The 17,665-nt window shown below is 40.6% G+C and overlaps 1 protein-coding gene and 1 long non-coding RNA gene across 3 annotated transcripts in view; one reads left to right on the top strand and one right to left on the bottom strand.

The window, feature by feature from the left end:
* The window catches only part of LOC132909218 (uncharacterized), a 224,767-nt gene that overhangs the window by 103,444 nt on the left and 103,658 nt on the right, over positions 1-17,665 (bottom strand). The gene's annotated exons all lie outside the window — the stretch shown is intronic.
* On the top strand, positions 1,210-7,833 carry LOC132909193 (salivary glue protein Sgs-3-like). 2 transcript variants are annotated; one of them, XM_060963869.1, is made up of 3 exons: positions 1,210-1,224; positions 1,283-1,489; positions 6,262-7,833. In XM_060963869.1, the coding sequence occupies exons 2-3, from the start codon at positions 1,367-1,369 to the stop codon at positions 7,456-7,458; spliced, it is 1,320 nt and encodes a 439-aa protein (XP_060819852.1). In that variant the 5' UTR covers positions 1,210-1,224; positions 1,283-1,366; the 3' UTR covers positions 7,459-7,833. The 2 variants fall into 2 exon arrangements, with proteins under 2 accessions (XP_060819852.1, XP_060819851.1); XM_060963868.1 differs by lacking the exons at positions 1,210-1,224; positions 1,283-1,489 and adding an exon at positions 5,811-6,069 and having other exon boundaries at positions 6,262-7,829.

The raw sequence follows: 17,665 nt of genomic DNA, 5'->3' as shown, positions 1-17,665 counted from the left end.
TTCCTTGATATCGTACAATTTTCTTATCTGTTTTTTATATTTAAAAGATAATCACAGAAATAATCTCAGGATCTCTGATGTAACTTTATTCGTACAAAAATTTAGTTTGCCGGCAGAAAGGAAGAAACAGAAATACTTTCCCATCACTAACCTACGAATATAAAAGAAATATTTTCTTTCAGTAGTAAATACCATTTCTTTCTTTTTTTGTCTTCCTGGAAAAATTAGTGACGGTATCGGTAAGTGAGCAAACTTATCGCTTCACCCTGTATATAAGCGATACTCGACTACGCATCGGACTACACCGGCAAGATTTTTAATAGTCGTCAGCCGGAAACTCGACGGATTAATGCGACCCGGCATAATGAGAAGCAGGCAGAAAATAACCGGGAAAACGTCCAACCCTTTCGTGTTTCACCAGCCAGCTCTTTCCCTACGAAAATGGAAGTGAAACGTGCAATTCTCTAGCTAAGGTAGATTGCACGTTCACGAGCAATGCCAATCAGATTGATTATGCTTAACGTTACAACGATTATCACGAGTAAAGATAAAGCAGACTTAGTAGATAAGCAAATTGGTAATCTGACCTATCTACCAATACTGTTGCCGAGTAGCAAATCGATTGAATGAATTTCTTGAACGACAATTGAGAGAGAGGATATCCTCACCTTTTATTATTTTCTTTTCTCTCTTTTATATATACATATATATATATTTATAATGTTTTTTTTAAGGAAGATTTTTATTAGATTTTTATAATTCCATATTTTTCTTTCCAAATTTGTAACCGTCTTGGGGTTGACTTGATTGGATTATTTGTCGCGAAGGGAAGAATTTTGTAAGTCTGTTGCGTCACCCCAACATCCACGAAGATCTTGACGATGGTTGACGGAGTTTGACGGGGCTTTTATGCAAATGTACCCGGCCTCCATCAGCTATAGCCGTTCGAAATAGCGTTTTTCGTTAAAGAATCTTCCCCAACCTGTGTCGTTCGAACCCTGCTGACTTGACAGATTACTCACACACTCGGAAGTGTCAGAATAAATTTTCTGTTTGTCATCGATTATAGGCCGAAAAGTTGATTTCGTCGTAGAGAAACAGAGACAGATAGAACAAATATATCGTGCAAGTCTAATTAAAATCATTATCGTTGTTCAAGTGCCCTTTATCTTTATTCAATGAGATATGTAATCTCAGAAACTTCTTGCACCATAAAGGTTGAGAGTAAGTTGCGTAAGTTGTTGTCACGACTCGGCGATAGTCATCTTTGATTTGTCGATAGCGCGAAGCTATATATGAAGGCAACAGTTTTACGGCAAGTTTAAAAAGTCGATCGAACCGATCAATTCCGAGGATACTCGTCAAAATGCGTGCCCTTGTTTTTCTCTTCGCCTGCTTATCGCTGTTTGCTTCCGCATGGGGTAACAACTTGATTCTTGGCAGACGTCTGTTTGGTGATGTTCTTGCCGAATCTCAACCCATCTACAAGGTAAGCAATGACAGTGATAGTATCATATTTAATCCACGTCGCATTAATATCATTCGATTGTATTTGAGCCGCGGTAGCTCGAATCGAAACAAGATTTCTAAAATTTGATAGTGATAATAATGATGAAACTGATATTAGTCAGAATAGTATTGTTTTTAACATGCTATACTTCTTTTTTTTTTCGTGGAGGAAACCTTCATAGGCGTCCCGCGCCCTCCGCGGAGAGGGCGCCGGGTAGTGCCGGATTCGTACCGGCTAAAACCTCCACGGTGATCATCCCGACGTTTGGTAGAGGTGCCCCGGGTTCTCTTGCGAATTACTACCGGGGGGCACCCCTCGTCGTCTTCTCCCTGTAGGTAGAGGGAGGCATTTTGTCTGAGTGGGGCCGCTAGTGGGGACCACACCCCCTAGCGCCGCGTTTCTTGATCATGTCGCTTCTAGGGGGGGCGGCGGTGCCGCTCCCCTGCGGCGTATGGAGTCTCTTCGACGCGGCGCTCTCGCTGGATCGCGCGTTTTCACCCTGTTTTAACATGATATACTAATTACTGGAAATTGTGATATATGTATTTTTTACTTTCAGCCACCAGTGCCACATGTCAGTCACACAGCCACGATTAACGTAACTGCACCACCCAACTACGTGATTTCATTCGTCAGTGTAATCAACCGGAATCCATGGGTAGTAAACATCAGACCTATAAAAGGTTATATTGGACAAGACTCGATGGTCTTATTAGCTATTGGAAGACCAGGCTGGGCTCTTGCGATGGAGGTTACCGTTTTCGCTATTCCTTCTAAACACCCTCCTACCACAACCCCTCGTTGGACCACGAGCAGTCAACCAACCACTACCTCCACCGAATCAACGACTACGAGCACTCAATCAACCACTACCTCCACCGAATCAACGACTACGAGCACTCAATCAACCACTACCTCCACCGAACCAACGACTACGAGCACTCAACCAACCACTACCTCCACCGAACCAACGACTACGAGCACTCAACCAACCACCACCTTCACCGAAACAACAACGACTACGAGCACTCAACCAACCACCACCTTCACCGAAACAACAACGACTACGAGCACTCAACCAACCACCACCTCCACCGAAACAACGACTACGAGCACTCTACTGGCTCGCTCTGTACTGGCACACCACCGTCTAAGGGTAAACAACCAGCACCTAGAATCTACCATATAATGGAACTTCTTGCACCATGGAAGTTGAACACTTACGAATGATACATTTCAAAAATCATATACAGAGTATAGAAAATATAAAAATCGTAAATTTTCAACAATGGCATGAAAAAACTTAAATAAAATAAGAAACAAGATGAAAACAGTGCGTAAAAAATATTTTACCATAATTCATTTCCTTTCATCCGAAGTCTTGGTATTTCCTATTCAACGTGAAATTCAGCTAGATATTTGTCACTACGTATCGTCGAACAACGAGTACGTTGAATACACGAAAACCGATTACTAGAGATAGAAGGACGGCTGGTAACGCTGGGAAATACGGTGCCGCGACTTCTGGTGTACACAAATTATTTTTCTTTCATACGGCTACACAATTCCGTTTTGTAGAGCGGCCGAGCGGTGCACTTTAATTTCTCCAGAGATTTATGCAAGCCCGACCGCTTTGAGCCCGTGTGCCACGCGTAATAACGGGGATGCGTGTACGACCTGCAACATCGGTTACACGTTTCCCATGCTTTCACAGAGCCAAAATGTCAGCGGTCTTAATGCCCTCGCGAGGAAGATTTACGGGGACAGACCCGCTTCCGCTTTTCTTGCATTTGCTTCCGCCTCTGTTCGATTATTTTTCAAGAGGGTGAGAATTTCCTTAGAAAGCCATGTTTTCCGCACGATGAATATTAATCGTTGTGTCGTCGACAAATTTGAAACTTTAAAGAATCCTTTTTGTTTTTTGTCTCTGTCACGTTTCGTTTAGAACGCCATTTGTTATATATCTTTTAGGATTTTTTTCGAAGTAACTGTGTGGTTCGTTTGTATCAGTTTTTGCGCACACATTCAGTAATGATCCGAGAACATCCAGCATTATTTTTAAGTGAAACTAATTAAAATTGCGTCAGTTATATACCGTCATGTAACTGAAAATTAAATAAGTTGTCTTTAATTACTTTAATACTATAATATTTTTAAATATTTTTAAAATAAGTGTTCTATTGGTTGACATGATTCTGCTATTTACTGCTATGCAAAAAATATCTAAACAATGCCAGTCTAGACCGATATATCTACTTTTTAAAACACACTTCTCACTGCAATTACTCGTAGCGATCACTAGCACATTTAAAAATTGAACTATGTGCTAAATATGTAGTAGGTGCACAACTGCTTCTACACTAATGGAACGATATTTATATAGTTTGATTTGTTCTGCAATTGGAAAATGTGATATGGCTCGATATAAGTGTATTAATTGTTAGATGAGAGGATGATTTACTTCGGGTAATGCTTCTAATCGTACAAAAGAAACTAGGTAGCATTTCAAGAACGAAAACTTAATCGAACCGAATATCTAATCGAGATAAGATTAAAATTAATTGAGTAATTCGAATTCATAGATGAGATCCTTGACGATTATTTTATCACTTTGTTTGATTATTTTATCATATTACTTCTACTGATTGTCATTCACACTTCTAAGTACGTATAGGATTGATTTTCTGTTTTGTCATTTATTTTTTTTTCTTTGAAATAAATTTCATGAAATAAGAGAAACCCAAAGTTTGAGCGAGGTAACGTTAAAAAATTCTTCAAGTCACGTCCTCGTAGTATGAATGCAACTAATTAATGCCTAGTTAAGGAGCGCAGCATTAGCTTAGTTAACTGCTGAAAAGATCAGCGGAACGCTACCGATCGGCCGCTGTTTGCCGAGGAGGACTTCGTGAATACAAATTCTAAGCAGAGCGTTAGAACTGAATTTTAAGAAGCGACTCGTAAACGGAAGTTTGTCGAAGAAATTAACGAAATGCGTTGATGTTGATCGACTTCCGTTCGATATCCACGAATTGGTCGACGTTCGATCATTTGGAAATTACTAAACGCGTATTCGTTCTCTTTGTACGCGACAGAAAAGTCGATAACAAAATTTGATTCCCAAACAAATTGTTGCTTAAGAATATTTTACATTTTTGTCACGCTAAAAATACTGAAAATTACAAATTCTAGAATTTCTTCCTTTGCAAATGAGGAGCTTCCCGAGGGAAATATATTCAAAATGAAATGATGGATTAAGTAAATTGTACGATATATTGTATTAAATTGAAGCTAAGATATATTGAACTGTTTTAAAATTTAGATCTACTTCTTAGATATTACCTACGTTTCAATCGATAATTTTTGATAGTTAAAATATTGAAAATATCACTTATAATCAGAGGAGATCGTAAGACAATGAGAGAGAATGAGAGAGAACCGATTATCGCGAAAAGTAACAGCTATAAGCGATCTGCGATAAAAAAAAGCAGGATGTATGTATCTCACTTATTGTTTCCGTATCAGTGATCGATCATTTTGACAAGCCTCTATTAATCATATTCATATGTTAGATCCCGCGCGTGTCGAAATATTCCATTTAAGTTAGATACTTTATGTAATTTCGAATATCGCTTTTCAATTATATTGTTTTTCTCGTTTTCTCGATATTCTTTAACCACGATAAGCAGGATATGTGGCCTTGTCATCTTTTGACGTCACAACCTCAAAAGTGACTCTTAATTCATTGCAAAGTTCAGCATGTATTGCGTATATTTCGGGTTATTAGACCCCCCCAATAAGTTTACAATGAACAATACTAGGACGATGAGTCTCCGTGTCTGCATCCGGAGATAAAAATCCCACATCATGTTGCACAAGCTTAGTTGTGACTTCTGCGTTAATCCAAAAGTAAATTTTCCACTTTTTCCCTTGTAAATTATATCTTTGTTTGTGATTAAACAAGGCCGAATTTCAACCGAACATGTCAAAAGATAAATATATAAGCATAGGTAAACTTGGGATTAATATTTTAAGTAAAGGAAACCTTTGAACGAAACCTTTGCCTTTTTCCATTTCCTACTTTTATCTTTTTTTTTTCTGTTCTTCCAAGTGGAAAAATATCGGCATCGCTATCTTTTATTGTACAAAAAGTATATACAAAGACAGTAGCATGAAATGAAACGAAAAGAAAGAAGAAGATCGTTAGAGGTATCAGTCATTTTAGAAAATTGTCCGATGAAACAATGATAAGCAAATATCGTTACGTAAATTGTTATCTCGATTCAGCGATATATCTTTACTTAACATGGATTGTCTTCGATCTTCGAGGAACTGTCACCGACTGTTGATAAGGGGAAACTATATATGATGTCGTCGCCAGTTTTACGGCAGATTTGAGAAGTCGATCGAACTGATCAATACCGAAGATAATCGTCAAGATGCGTACCTTCGTTTTTCTCTTCGCCTGTTTATCGCTGATTGCCTCCGCATGGGGTAATAACTTGATTCTTGGCATACGTATGCCTGGTGATGTTCTTGTCAAATCTCAACCCATCTTGAAGGTAAGTAATGACAGTAATAGATTTATATTTAATCCACGTCGAATTAATATCATTCAATTGTATTTGAGCTGCGGTAGCTCGAATCGAAACAAGATTTTTAAAATGTGAAACTGATATTAGCCAGAGTGGTACTGCTTTTAATATGAAATATTAATTACTTGAAATTGTAATATATGTATTTTTTACTTTCAGCCACCTATGCCAGGTGTCAGTCACACAGTCACAATTGACGTAACTGCACCACCCGGCTACGTAATCTCATTTATCAGTGTAATCAACCTGAATGCGAGGATAATAAACGTCGTTCCTATAAAAGGTTATATTGGAGAACAGTCGGTCGTCCTGTTGGGCATTGGAAAACCAGGTTGGCCTCTTCTGATGGAGGTTACTGCTTACGCTTTTCCTTCTCGAGACACTTCCACAACAACTAGTACTACTCCGTTAACGACTATCCCCACCACTTCAACCGTAACTGAACCAACTACCACTGGACCAACCAGCTCTGCATCAACCACCACTGAACCAACAACCACTGAACCAACCACCACTGAACCAACTACCAGTGGACCAACTACCAGTGGACCAACTAGCACTGAACCAACCAGCACTGAACCAATCACCACTGAACCAACAACCACTGAACCAACCACCACTGAACCAACTACCAGTGGACCAACTACCAGTGGACCAACTAGCACTGAACCAACCAGCACTGAACCAATCACCACTGAACCAACCAGCACTGGGCCAACCACCATTGAACCAACCAGCACTGGATCAACCAGCACTGAACCAACAAGCACCGAACCAACCAGCACTGAACCAACCAGCACTGGATCAACCAGCGCTGAACCAACCACCACTGAACCAACCAGCACTGAACCAACCAGCACTGAATCAACCAGCAGTGAACCAACCAGCACTGAATCAACCAGCAGTGAACCAACCAGCACTGGATCAACCACCACCGGGCCAACCACCATTGAACCAACCAGCACTGGATCAACCAGCACTGAATCAACCAGCAGTGAACCAACCAGCACTGAACCAACCAGCACTGGATCAACCACCACTGGGCCAACCACCATTGAACCAACCAGCACTGGATCAAGCAGCACTGAATCAACCAGCAGTGAACCAACCAGCACTGAATCAACCAGCAGTGAACCAACCAGCACTGAATCAACCAGCACTGAACCAACCAGCACTGGATCAACCAGCACTGAATCAACCAGCAGTGAACCAACCAGCACTGAATCAACCAGCAGTGAACCAACCAGCACTGAATCAACCAGCACTGAACCAACCAGCACTGGATCAACCAGCACTGAACCAATCAGCGCTGAACCAACCACTTCCGAATCAACTGCCCCTATGCTAATCATATAACCAGCGAGCTATAACACCAAACCAACAAATATCTCCAGAAGTGGACCTACTATTCCTTTGACATTGGTGTCTTGATAAAATATTTGTACCAATACTTATTGCAGTATGGTGGTAATGTTCTACATTGAATCTTGACACGCGACAATAAGCGGGACAAAGAACATTAGCAGCTAGCTGCTATGATTTGTAATTTTTTATTAATGTGTTCCGTACATTTTTCAGTTTCGTGCCAGTCAAGCAATGTTCGTATTAACGATCTGATAAAAGTGTTTATATAACATTTTAATATTCTATTCCCAGCTTTGTAATTATTTAATAATAAACCACATAATTATTTAATTCTGTTAATTGATAAAGATTCCATGTATTTAAATAAATTACAATTAATTAAATAAATTGTAACTATTCTATCAACTTCTATGTTTCGATCAAGTCCAGTAATTAATATTTTATTCTAAACTTCTTAGTATATATATTAATTTAGTATAATATATTAATTTTCCATGAGATAACATCAACGATGTTGATCTATGATTTATTGAAATGCAAACGATTCGCATTTCGCAAATTCTATCTTTCGATTAACTCTATCTCCTTAGTACTTAACTGCAAACTTCGCTTAGTTGGTCTATAGTAACTTTTCATTATATAACGTCTAGAATGTTGACGTACGATTCGTTGAAATGCAAAGGATCCACATTTCGCGAATCGACCGTTCCTAATCTCGAGCAATTGCGATGTAGCTAGCGAGAACCTGCTATTTAGTTACCCTTTTGCTGAACGTTTCTCGGGCCCTCTAGGGAATAAATTAGAATTCCCACGGGCGAGCTTGTGAACGCTCGGAACAACATCGTCCTGTTCCTCCTCGTTGTCATCGCTTACGTATTTTCTCAGCTACCATTGATTCCGTGACGGAGGTGTAATTCGGCGGCGCTTGAAAATTCGAAGCACAGACGTTTCGTTGCTAACGCGTTTCCAGGAAACTCGCTTGCTGGCCCGATGCTTTAAGGCTGCATCGCACGTAAGCCACCACCGTTACTTGATTCGCTTCATCATCCGGCGTAGTTCGCTTAGAAGCGTCTTTTCCCATCTTCCATTTCTTTTTTCCACCTTTCTACCCCGCCTGTAGTCTATGTTACCCTTCACGCGAAACGTTTTCGCGCACGAAAACTCGAGGCCACGTTCGTGAAAATTGTACTCCAATTTGGTAAAATCCGATTTGTATGGATGACCGGGATCGCGATATCGAGAACGTTGGCTATCGAGCTGGCCGGCCGGCCGGCCGTCCTGGAATTTTTATGGCATTTACGGAGATGAAGCAGCTACCTAATCGACTCTTTTGAAAAATTAATTCCTCCACGATACCGCCCTCCTCTTTGTTAAATATTTCACTAGGAATCGCGGCCGCTTCCACGATGCCGGATAAATATCGCGATCTATCGAACTGCCCGGCGTAAAATGTTCGTTCTATTTTGATTGGAGAGAAACGATTCGAATAAATGATTCACTATCTCCAGGAAAAGTATTTCTATATTTTCACCAGTTTATTGTAGAGAACAGGTTTCGTGGCTAGAATCGAGATTAGCAAAATTCTTAGTCCAATAGATTATTCTAATCGTTTTTATATTGATAACGTTTTTACGAAGTCCAGGTATCCAACACATCGAAAAACGAATGACACGTACTTATTTTTATGAGTCATTTATCAAAAGAAGATCGTACAAATAATCAGAAATTCCAAGGTAAATCCTAAGAGATAATCTTTTTAATCGCAGTTTATGAGCGCGCACGTACAATGATCGCAGAAAACATGATAAGCAACTTCAAAATTCAACGACGGTGGCAACAAGTTTTCTGTGTCAGATCAAGCAGTTAGTAAAAACACCTCTCGTATACTCTTGGCATACGTGCGATATTGTAAAATTTGGACAACTGCGAATCGACATAGCAACAAACTATATGGTAACATACGTTAGAAAGACACGCTCGAGAAAATAATTACAGCTACTCTTCACGCGCCATCCAAACTCCTCGCCCATTTTTCAAGCGTTCAACGTTAATCCTGGCGTGTCTAGTCGAAACTTTGCCGCGTTTCCGACTATGAAGGCAGAACAGGAAGCAGTCGGAAAAACAGGATCGCGGGGATTACAGCGTGGTTATTACGTCGCGAGCCAGCAGCTTCGTATAACTCTCCGGAACCTCACTCGTAAACTTTCATTTCCGAGCGGTGAAGGACGGCGCAATTAAAGGGCCGCCGCGAATTTCTCTGCGGGTCCTGTCCAACTTCCGGTTTCTCGCGTTACGAGGCGAGAATCCAATCGATTCTCGTTTCGCTCTTTCGTTGCTCGTTCGACGATGAAAAATCGTGACGAGAGGGGGACGAAAATGGAGAAGAGAGAAAAAAGACGAGGAAGAGAGGGGAATCGTTGTGGCGAAGGGCATTGCGACGCCGCCGCCACAGCAACAAGTGAGAGTCGAAGAGTTATTGGACCCAAAAGCCTGTAATAATGGCCGGCGCGGAATCGTTTTATTCCGGCGCATCCAGATCGGAGAAAGTCAATACAAAGGAGGGTCCGATCGACTGGAAAATCGCTGCATCGCGATTACTCTTCATTTTTTCCCTTGCTTATTTTTTTAGTTTTTCCTCGTAGAATTAATATCCTCGGGGACGAGTTTATGAAAGTTGGGAAATGCATTAGTTTGTATTATTTTGAAACAAATGATGTGTATTCGTGAATTGGAAAGTTCATAAAAAATGATATCAGCTTGGTATTTGAGGGGTTCGTATGTGGCAGAGCGTTTGAAGTTAACGCAGATGTTTTGTATTTTTCAAAAAGTTTGAACAATAGTGTGATCATGTTATGGCAATGTAAAGATAATAATACGATAATCACACTAATGATACGTAACGTTGCGATCGACGATTTTCTATCGATAATCAGTGGCAACGTAAACGAATGTTCGCTTTAACAAGGGTTTGATAATGTCAAATTTCCGCCACTTCATGCCATGATTTCAGATTTCATCGGTTATCGAATTTACTTATAAATTTCGCTTCGATTTTTGATGTATACTGATTATGGACATGTGATTAGTTAATCTCATAGTTGAGAGTAATGTATTATCTATATTTAATCGATGATGATTATTTGTTAATGAAATTTTAGATGACTGTAATTTTACGAATAATTAGATGTTAGTGTATAAACGGGCTGAATTAAATATAACATCGATAACACAAGCCGTTGCTATACTTTTAATCCTTTGCTTTGTGATATTATAATTCAATTACGCGTCGATTAAAAACGGACTATCTCTTTCACCTTATCTCATAAACCATCGATATTGTCTCACCTTTAATTTATTTTTTCTATTAACTTTAAACAAATAAATTCATGTTCCCGGTTCTCAAATAAATTATTTACCTTTTCATTAAAAAGTGAAAACAAAAATTTCAACGTCTTTTTAAAAAATCGCAGAACACACGATTAAATACGAAATATAAACTTCACGAGTGTTAGCTAGTGATACGTACGTGTGAGATAAAAGTTAGACACGTGAAACGACGACGTTAGTGTAAAAGATCAGCAACCTTGAATGATCAAAGTCTTCCACGTCGATCGCGATTCTTCAATATTTGTCATGTCCCCTTCCCCTGCCTGTTTCGCGTCGAGGATACACCGCAACAATTCGGCGAGTGGCTCGTGCAACCGGCATATTTCTAACGCATTAATATGCCAGACACGAAACTTTTAGCGTCGCCATACACCTCGAGTTATTTCCTTCGTGAATGTTTCGTATCGATGCATCGCATGCAAAATTTTCACGATTCGTCTTCTTCGCGCCCGGTGGCTCGTAATTTTTTTATAACACCGGAAGTCTTTGTATTTTTGGTGGTATCATTGTTTTTCTAATTCATCAATGGAACTCAAAAGTTTGGAAGAAATCGAAAGTCTTCAGAGTTTTTATTTTAATATTGGAAATGTCAGAGCAGATAAAATGTAATTTTGTGGAGATCCGTGATTTTTCTAATTTTCTAGACAGATTGTATAGATTTTAAGATAATATTTGATCTTTCGTAAAATATCATTTCTCCTTCCATATTTTGTAAGTGTTCATAGAAATTTGTATAGATCTCAGGCATTATAGCGATTTATTAATGCACTATGTATTTTTCTGTATATCTCTCGTTTCGATTTCTTTGATGCAAGGTTTTCATTTTACGTATTCGCAGTTTTAGCGTCAAAAGCCAATTTTTCACTTTTAGTTTGTTTCTTCTGTGCTTGTTTCACTTTTACTCCCTTTTTCTGTTATTGGGATCGAGAGATCTATGGGCAGGTGGATCGAAAATTGATTTTTCAAACGCTTTGCTGTGGACGAACGCGAGACACCGAACCCTCGTGTTTATTTTAATTTCCGGGAAATCGTGCGAGCTTTTCCGTTCCCCGACCCTATCGGATCGTTTAATTAAACGAGCCGTAGATAATGCCGTTATCGGGACGGATTTCAGGCAATTGCGCGATGCTTCGACGAATTTCTCTCCAGCGTTTATTTTTCTTTGTTATTTGAAAAAAAAGGAAATTGCTTTATACGTAGTATTCGATTCGTAAACCACGTAGATCCCAAGATACTTTCAACGCCTGTGCAATGTCTTACATTTATAACAATCCCTCTAATTCCGCCAACAGTTTTATATTTCCATCAATATGCATAATTCTTCTCTCAAACTATTTTACAATTTTTATTTAAACCTCGACGTATATTGCTTAAAAGAGAAAATTGTATTATTTCTGAAATAGAGAAAGAAAAAAGGAGGAGAGAAATCGAACGTTAACGCGAGGAATTCCATTCGGTTGGCCGCCGTTAATCTCACTCAGTCTATTCCGCGATCGTTCGGTCTATTTCGTCGATGTGGAAAAAGCGTTGGCGATCGGTAACAGAATTTCAGCAGGAAGGTGTTGTCGAATCGCGTGGATAACACGGTACGTTCCATGCTGAAAGCTCGGTCCACCGCCCTCGGTTCGCTGATCCGAGAGATTTTAATTATTAGCGTCGAATCCGTCTCATGCCAGTGTACGCATCAAGTCGAATGTAATGATAAAATTATACGAAACGTTGTTCGATCGACAGGATTAATTATCGGGTGTGTAACACGCGAGCAAAAGGGCAAAAACCGTGTCTCGGTGAGAGAATAACGTTTAATTGACACGTAACGCGTTTACTTTTACTTCCGATCTATTTTCATTTTCTTTTCCACTTTTTTCCTCGTCAACGACACGGATCGTGATTAACGCGCGACGAGGGATCGTTTTTTCGTGGAAAAACGAAAACGCCGCCACGATGAATCGACGGTGTCCGATTCAACGACCTCGCCAGGATCCGTGAAAAAATCCTAGGCGTCCAGGTTTTTCCCGGAGAACACACAGCCATCGAGGTATTCGATGTAAATGCTCGCGCCACGTCGCAGCACCATAAAGTATTAAAAGGGCAGAGCGCGAGATATCAGGGCTGGGGTTTTTCTTCGAAAGCCCCCATTGAAAGCCCAGCCCACTGCACCGCGGCAACGGCATTCGCGATCCGTTTACCGATTCCATACTTTAACCGCATAAATCTCATTTAATAAATGTACACGCGTATACACGGCGTGCATCAGGTCACGGTACGCAAGCCGCGCCAAACATTTATCATTCAAAGTCGTCGTATCGGAGCCACCTGAAAGAGACCCGGAAGATATCCTGCGCGAACGGACTTGGCCAACCAGCTTCTTGGTTTCCACTGCTTTTTGAGCAAACCAACCGTGAAATGTTAATGGAACGTGACGTTTTAGTATGGGAATCGTCAGTCAAATTTGGCTATATGGAAATCCAGTGAAAAATATATCGATCGAATTGTAACAAAAATATCGATGCACTATACGAGTTTTATCTAGTTTCTTCAGTTTCGTGCAAAAGGAGTGCGAAGTAACAAACGAGTTCTCATTCTCTTTTATCCAATTACAAAATGTATTTACTCGCAGAAGTTTGTAACGTCATACAATAGCGTATTTACTTTCTAACCACAGAAGCAACGGTAAAGTATTTCTAACTCGTCTTAACATAAATTATACCACTTTGCCACAAAAATTGTCTAGCATTTTCTCTTATTAAAAATGGTCTCCTCGTGGAGTATACGAAGACCTGCAGGTTAACTGGAAATAATAACGGAAGATGGAGAAAATAAGAATGAAGAAAGCAGTAAGCGAGAGCAAGCGAATATATCCAGAATCCAATCATCAAAAGAGTCTTAGAGAAATCATATTCACCCCTGCTTTCCTTCTATTCACCCCTACTTCTATCCGTCATTTCTTACAGATACATCAGTCTTCGGGTTTCTTCAAATCATCCGCATAAACCACTTCGCGCTAAGAATATCGATTGCCTGACAATATCCGAAGGGCTGGGTCGATCGCTCTACACATGTACATACTCGTATACGTCTGCAGGAGTCAGTTGGAGTAGGCGATTCCAGCAACACATTTAGCCACTTTATTACGCTAATTGAGCCGTTGCTGGCAGCTACGAAATTCCAAAATAAGGGTTTACGGCTCGTGGCCGAGCTGGCTGATCGCGAACCTCGGCCTTCCCCTTCACCTCGCGTGCAGTTGTACTACGCTCTCTCGGCTTTACTAACGTGCATACGCCGTGTAATTTCACGCTTACGAACATGCACGCGTTTTGCATATTCGCTGTCGCGTTGCTCTGAAATACGACGGAGATCGAGCGTGGTGTCGCGTACTCGCGTCAACTTGCACTCCTGCTACACCCCACGAGCGATACGTCATCGGAAAGGAATACATCACGCCGAGAGGAAACAGACGATTTTCGATGAAGCTATTGCCAGATGAATTAATTTCCGAGAATTAGTTCGTGAAATCTTAGGTGGAAGAGCTTAATAGGAATTCTGATGGTAAATTTTTTGTTGGTGTGGGTTGAGGGTTTGTAGAAGTAGGGCAAAAACGATAACATGTGGAGGGATGTATAAGAAACAAATGGAGAAAATATTTCGTTATACTCTTCAATCTTCAACATACTAATCACAAGGAAAAACGAATCGATCGTTTGTCTGGAGAAAATTTTCTGGAACGAAGATATGTCTCGTTTGCAGCTAGTTATGGTATCTTCCACCATTGATAGAAGATACGAACGATTGACTTGAAATTCTTACTAAAATTTTCTAAACAGCAAGTCGGAATTTAAAGTATCATTTTCGGTATTTATTTTATACTTTAAACGCTGTATTCGAACCATTGTGTATCGTTGTTATAAATGACTCTTCTAAATAAAGAATCTGAGAAAATTCTCTTTATAGTTATTTCTCTCGACAGTCCTCGAGATATTTCGTCCCTCGGATATGACGTCCGATAATAACACTCTTTCATCGAAAGTAACCCTCGAATTTTCCACGCGTGTCGATCGCCAGACCAGTGAGTTTTTCTTTATCGTCGAAACTTGCGTCCTTCGGGAGCGGGTGGCCGTAATAAAAAAGTTGCTACTTTTGGATGGAATCTTACGCGACTTCTCAACTTTTTGCTACGACTCTTTTCCAAAGGGACCGCCACTCGTTATCCCAATATCGCCTATTTTCCTCCTTCCTCCCTCGTAAATCATCTTTCTCCTAACAACGTCGCTCTCAAACATTTGGAATCTATTGCTCTTAAATTACTTTGCAAAGCATTTCTTGAAAAACAAGATTAGCATTCTAGAAAAATGATACCGATTTCCTACGTCTTCGGTTTTCCCGAAAGAAATTAAATTTTCAGCCAAAAAGCAAGGCAAAATATTCTTCGAAACTTTGTCGACTTATTTACGACAACACAAATGTTCGTTGGTTTGCTTGAAATTCCATGTTCGCTCCGGTCGTCGCATTAAACTTTCTATTTTCGAACTCGCGTTTCCTCGTGCTATTCTCGCGGTTTGATCGAAAGGGTCTCTTTTCGCTTCTCTTAATTGAAGCCTTTCCGACGATGGGAAACAGGGAGAAGGTGGTAGAGGAAGATAGAGAGTGATGGAGAGCAGGAAAGTCGAATGGCGCGACCCTCTCGACTTCTTACCTCGTCGATGGAGCACGGGTAAAGCGTTTTAACGTCAATTTTTAGCCGGTAATTTTTGCTCCCTGAAGCAGGTGAAAAAATGGCGAAACTTGAAGATATTTACCGTGTCGTCGAAAGTCGAACACACTTCGCGCTCCAAAAGCTTCTGAGCGAACGTGTTTCGCGTAAACTTGGCTGATTCATAGCGAGAGAATTTTATTTTATTTTTTAAATTTTTTATTTAGAATTTTCGAGGTAACATGTGTGTGCCAGTTGCAACACAGTATCACGATAATGTAATTATAGAGAAATCACAGAGAGATCAAAAAGTAAGCAGTCGGAATTAGACTGGCGTCGAGTCAAAGCGTTCCCTGAGACCGAGAAAGGATCTCGCGGTAGCTTGCGGAGTCAAAGAGTATATCAGAGGATTATGCGGTATAATGTATAAAGAGAGCGTATAATTAAACATTATCGTTGTGTGTTGCCGCTCACTTTTTCGAGATACGAAAACACCCCGTGCACGCTTCCGATGTATGCACTTCATTATCCTTTGGCTTGTTCGAGCCACTGTGGGATTCTTGGAAAGGACACGGGACACGTCTGAATCCTTCCTTCGCATCTTCGCTTCGTGTTTGATGATACATTATACGGTATGAATATTCTTGTGCGTTATACAGGCTCGTTCAAAATTAGTAGACGAATTTCGATAAAGCATATTTTCTCCTACGATCTCGTACAGTTTTCTCCTTCTTCGGAATCTAAATATTATCTGCTTTTTAATCATGCAGGACATCGACTTAAATGTTCAAATCTGATCTTCAATTTTTAATCACAACTTCGCCAATATTTAAACGCAGTGGAAATCCGTTTATACGAACTTATCGGGAAAAAGCTGTTTATATAATAAGAATTCACTGATTCCTCTCCTCTGTTCATAATTTTTCGTGCACACGATGCTGCCTCATGTACAAACAGATAGATTCAATCGCCTCGATTCAGACAACAGGCGACTTCAGATACGAGTTAGTTGAATCGACTACCAACTAAACATTTGTTCAACTAAAAGAAATTCTCCTAAACAAAAATCTTGCATTTTCCAATCGCAACAAAGAAGAAACGATCTTTGTCCAGTGACCGGCTTTAACCTTCGCAGTATTCAACAAAATTTCCTCATTTTCGATTAGCCATCGATGGTGCAGCATCCATTTGTCGTGGCAGATCAAAATCACGCTCGTATCATCACGATACGTCTCGTGCGTCTCGGAATTCACGAGCTGTGCTTGCCTGGCCGGATGCGAGAGAGCTGCTCTCGAAGGTCCGGCGTTTCGCTCGGCTCTTCTCGCTTCTTTCTTGCGGTTTTCTTTCTGACCTTACGGAACAGCCACGGGGCTGCGAAGATCGTTAACTAAAGTGGGTAATCATACCCACCGGTTTCACGCCGCGGCCATTCAGCCGCCTCATCTACAGGGTGGCTAAGTTAAACGATGCCTACGTCCCATTTCGCTCGAGTTTTCCGCGACCGAACCACGATCACCGCTAGCCACAATCCAGGAACTCGTACACGCTTGTCGAATAGCACCGTTTTCGAGGCAGTAGAAAATTCCTGACACCGCCAGCGGCGTAGGATCCTCGTGGTAATGACGTGAACAGAAACGATTTGCAAGGGAACCATCTACGAGTGTTACTTTGCTGGTTCTGCGGACGCAAAGTATCGTCGGTTCCAGGTACAAGAGATTGTTTTAGAAGCTAATGGAGCGGCGTTTCAATTGCGTCCTAAAGGATCCTTGAAACGTTTCCTGGCTCCGTTTGCAGATTAACGATTTCTTTTTGCACACTGTGCTATTGATTGGGAAATATCCACCGTACTTTATTTTACAATGCCCGCTATCGAATGTCGTATACGCCATTTAATAATACAATAATAATAAAAAAAACAAAACACAAGTGACGAAATTACTCGTCAACCGCCAAGGAAGTCCATTTCATCACGTAACCAATCCTCGATAAGATCGTTCCCAGGAACCCATAGCATCGGCAGAGCTCTCATCAGCAGACCCAACAGGAAGCCAGATCTTCGTGGCGCGAAGAATACGAATAATCTCGAATTAATTCACCGAAACGTTCAAACAAAATATTCCA

This window comes from Bombus pascuorum, chromosome 7 (assembly GCF_905332965.1).
Source record: "Bombus pascuorum chromosome 7, iyBomPasc1.1, whole genome shotgun sequence".
In the NCBI taxonomy this organism is placed as follows: domain Eukaryota; kingdom Metazoa; phylum Arthropoda; class Insecta; order Hymenoptera; family Apidae; genus Bombus; species Bombus pascuorum.
Note: the sequence above shows the minus strand (reverse complement) of the source record. Positions and strands in the feature narration are given on the sequence as shown.

Bases quoted from the DNA above. Each gene is read 5' to 3' on its own strand.
- LOC132909193 (XM_060963869.1), top strand. From the start codon at position 1,367: ATGCGTGCCCTTGTTTTTCTCTTCGCCTGCTTATCGCTGTTTGCTTCC. The intron at 1,490-6,261 runs GTAAGCAATGAC...TTTTACTTTCAG, and splicing joins AATCTCAACCCATCTACAAG to CCACCTATGCCAGGTGTCAG.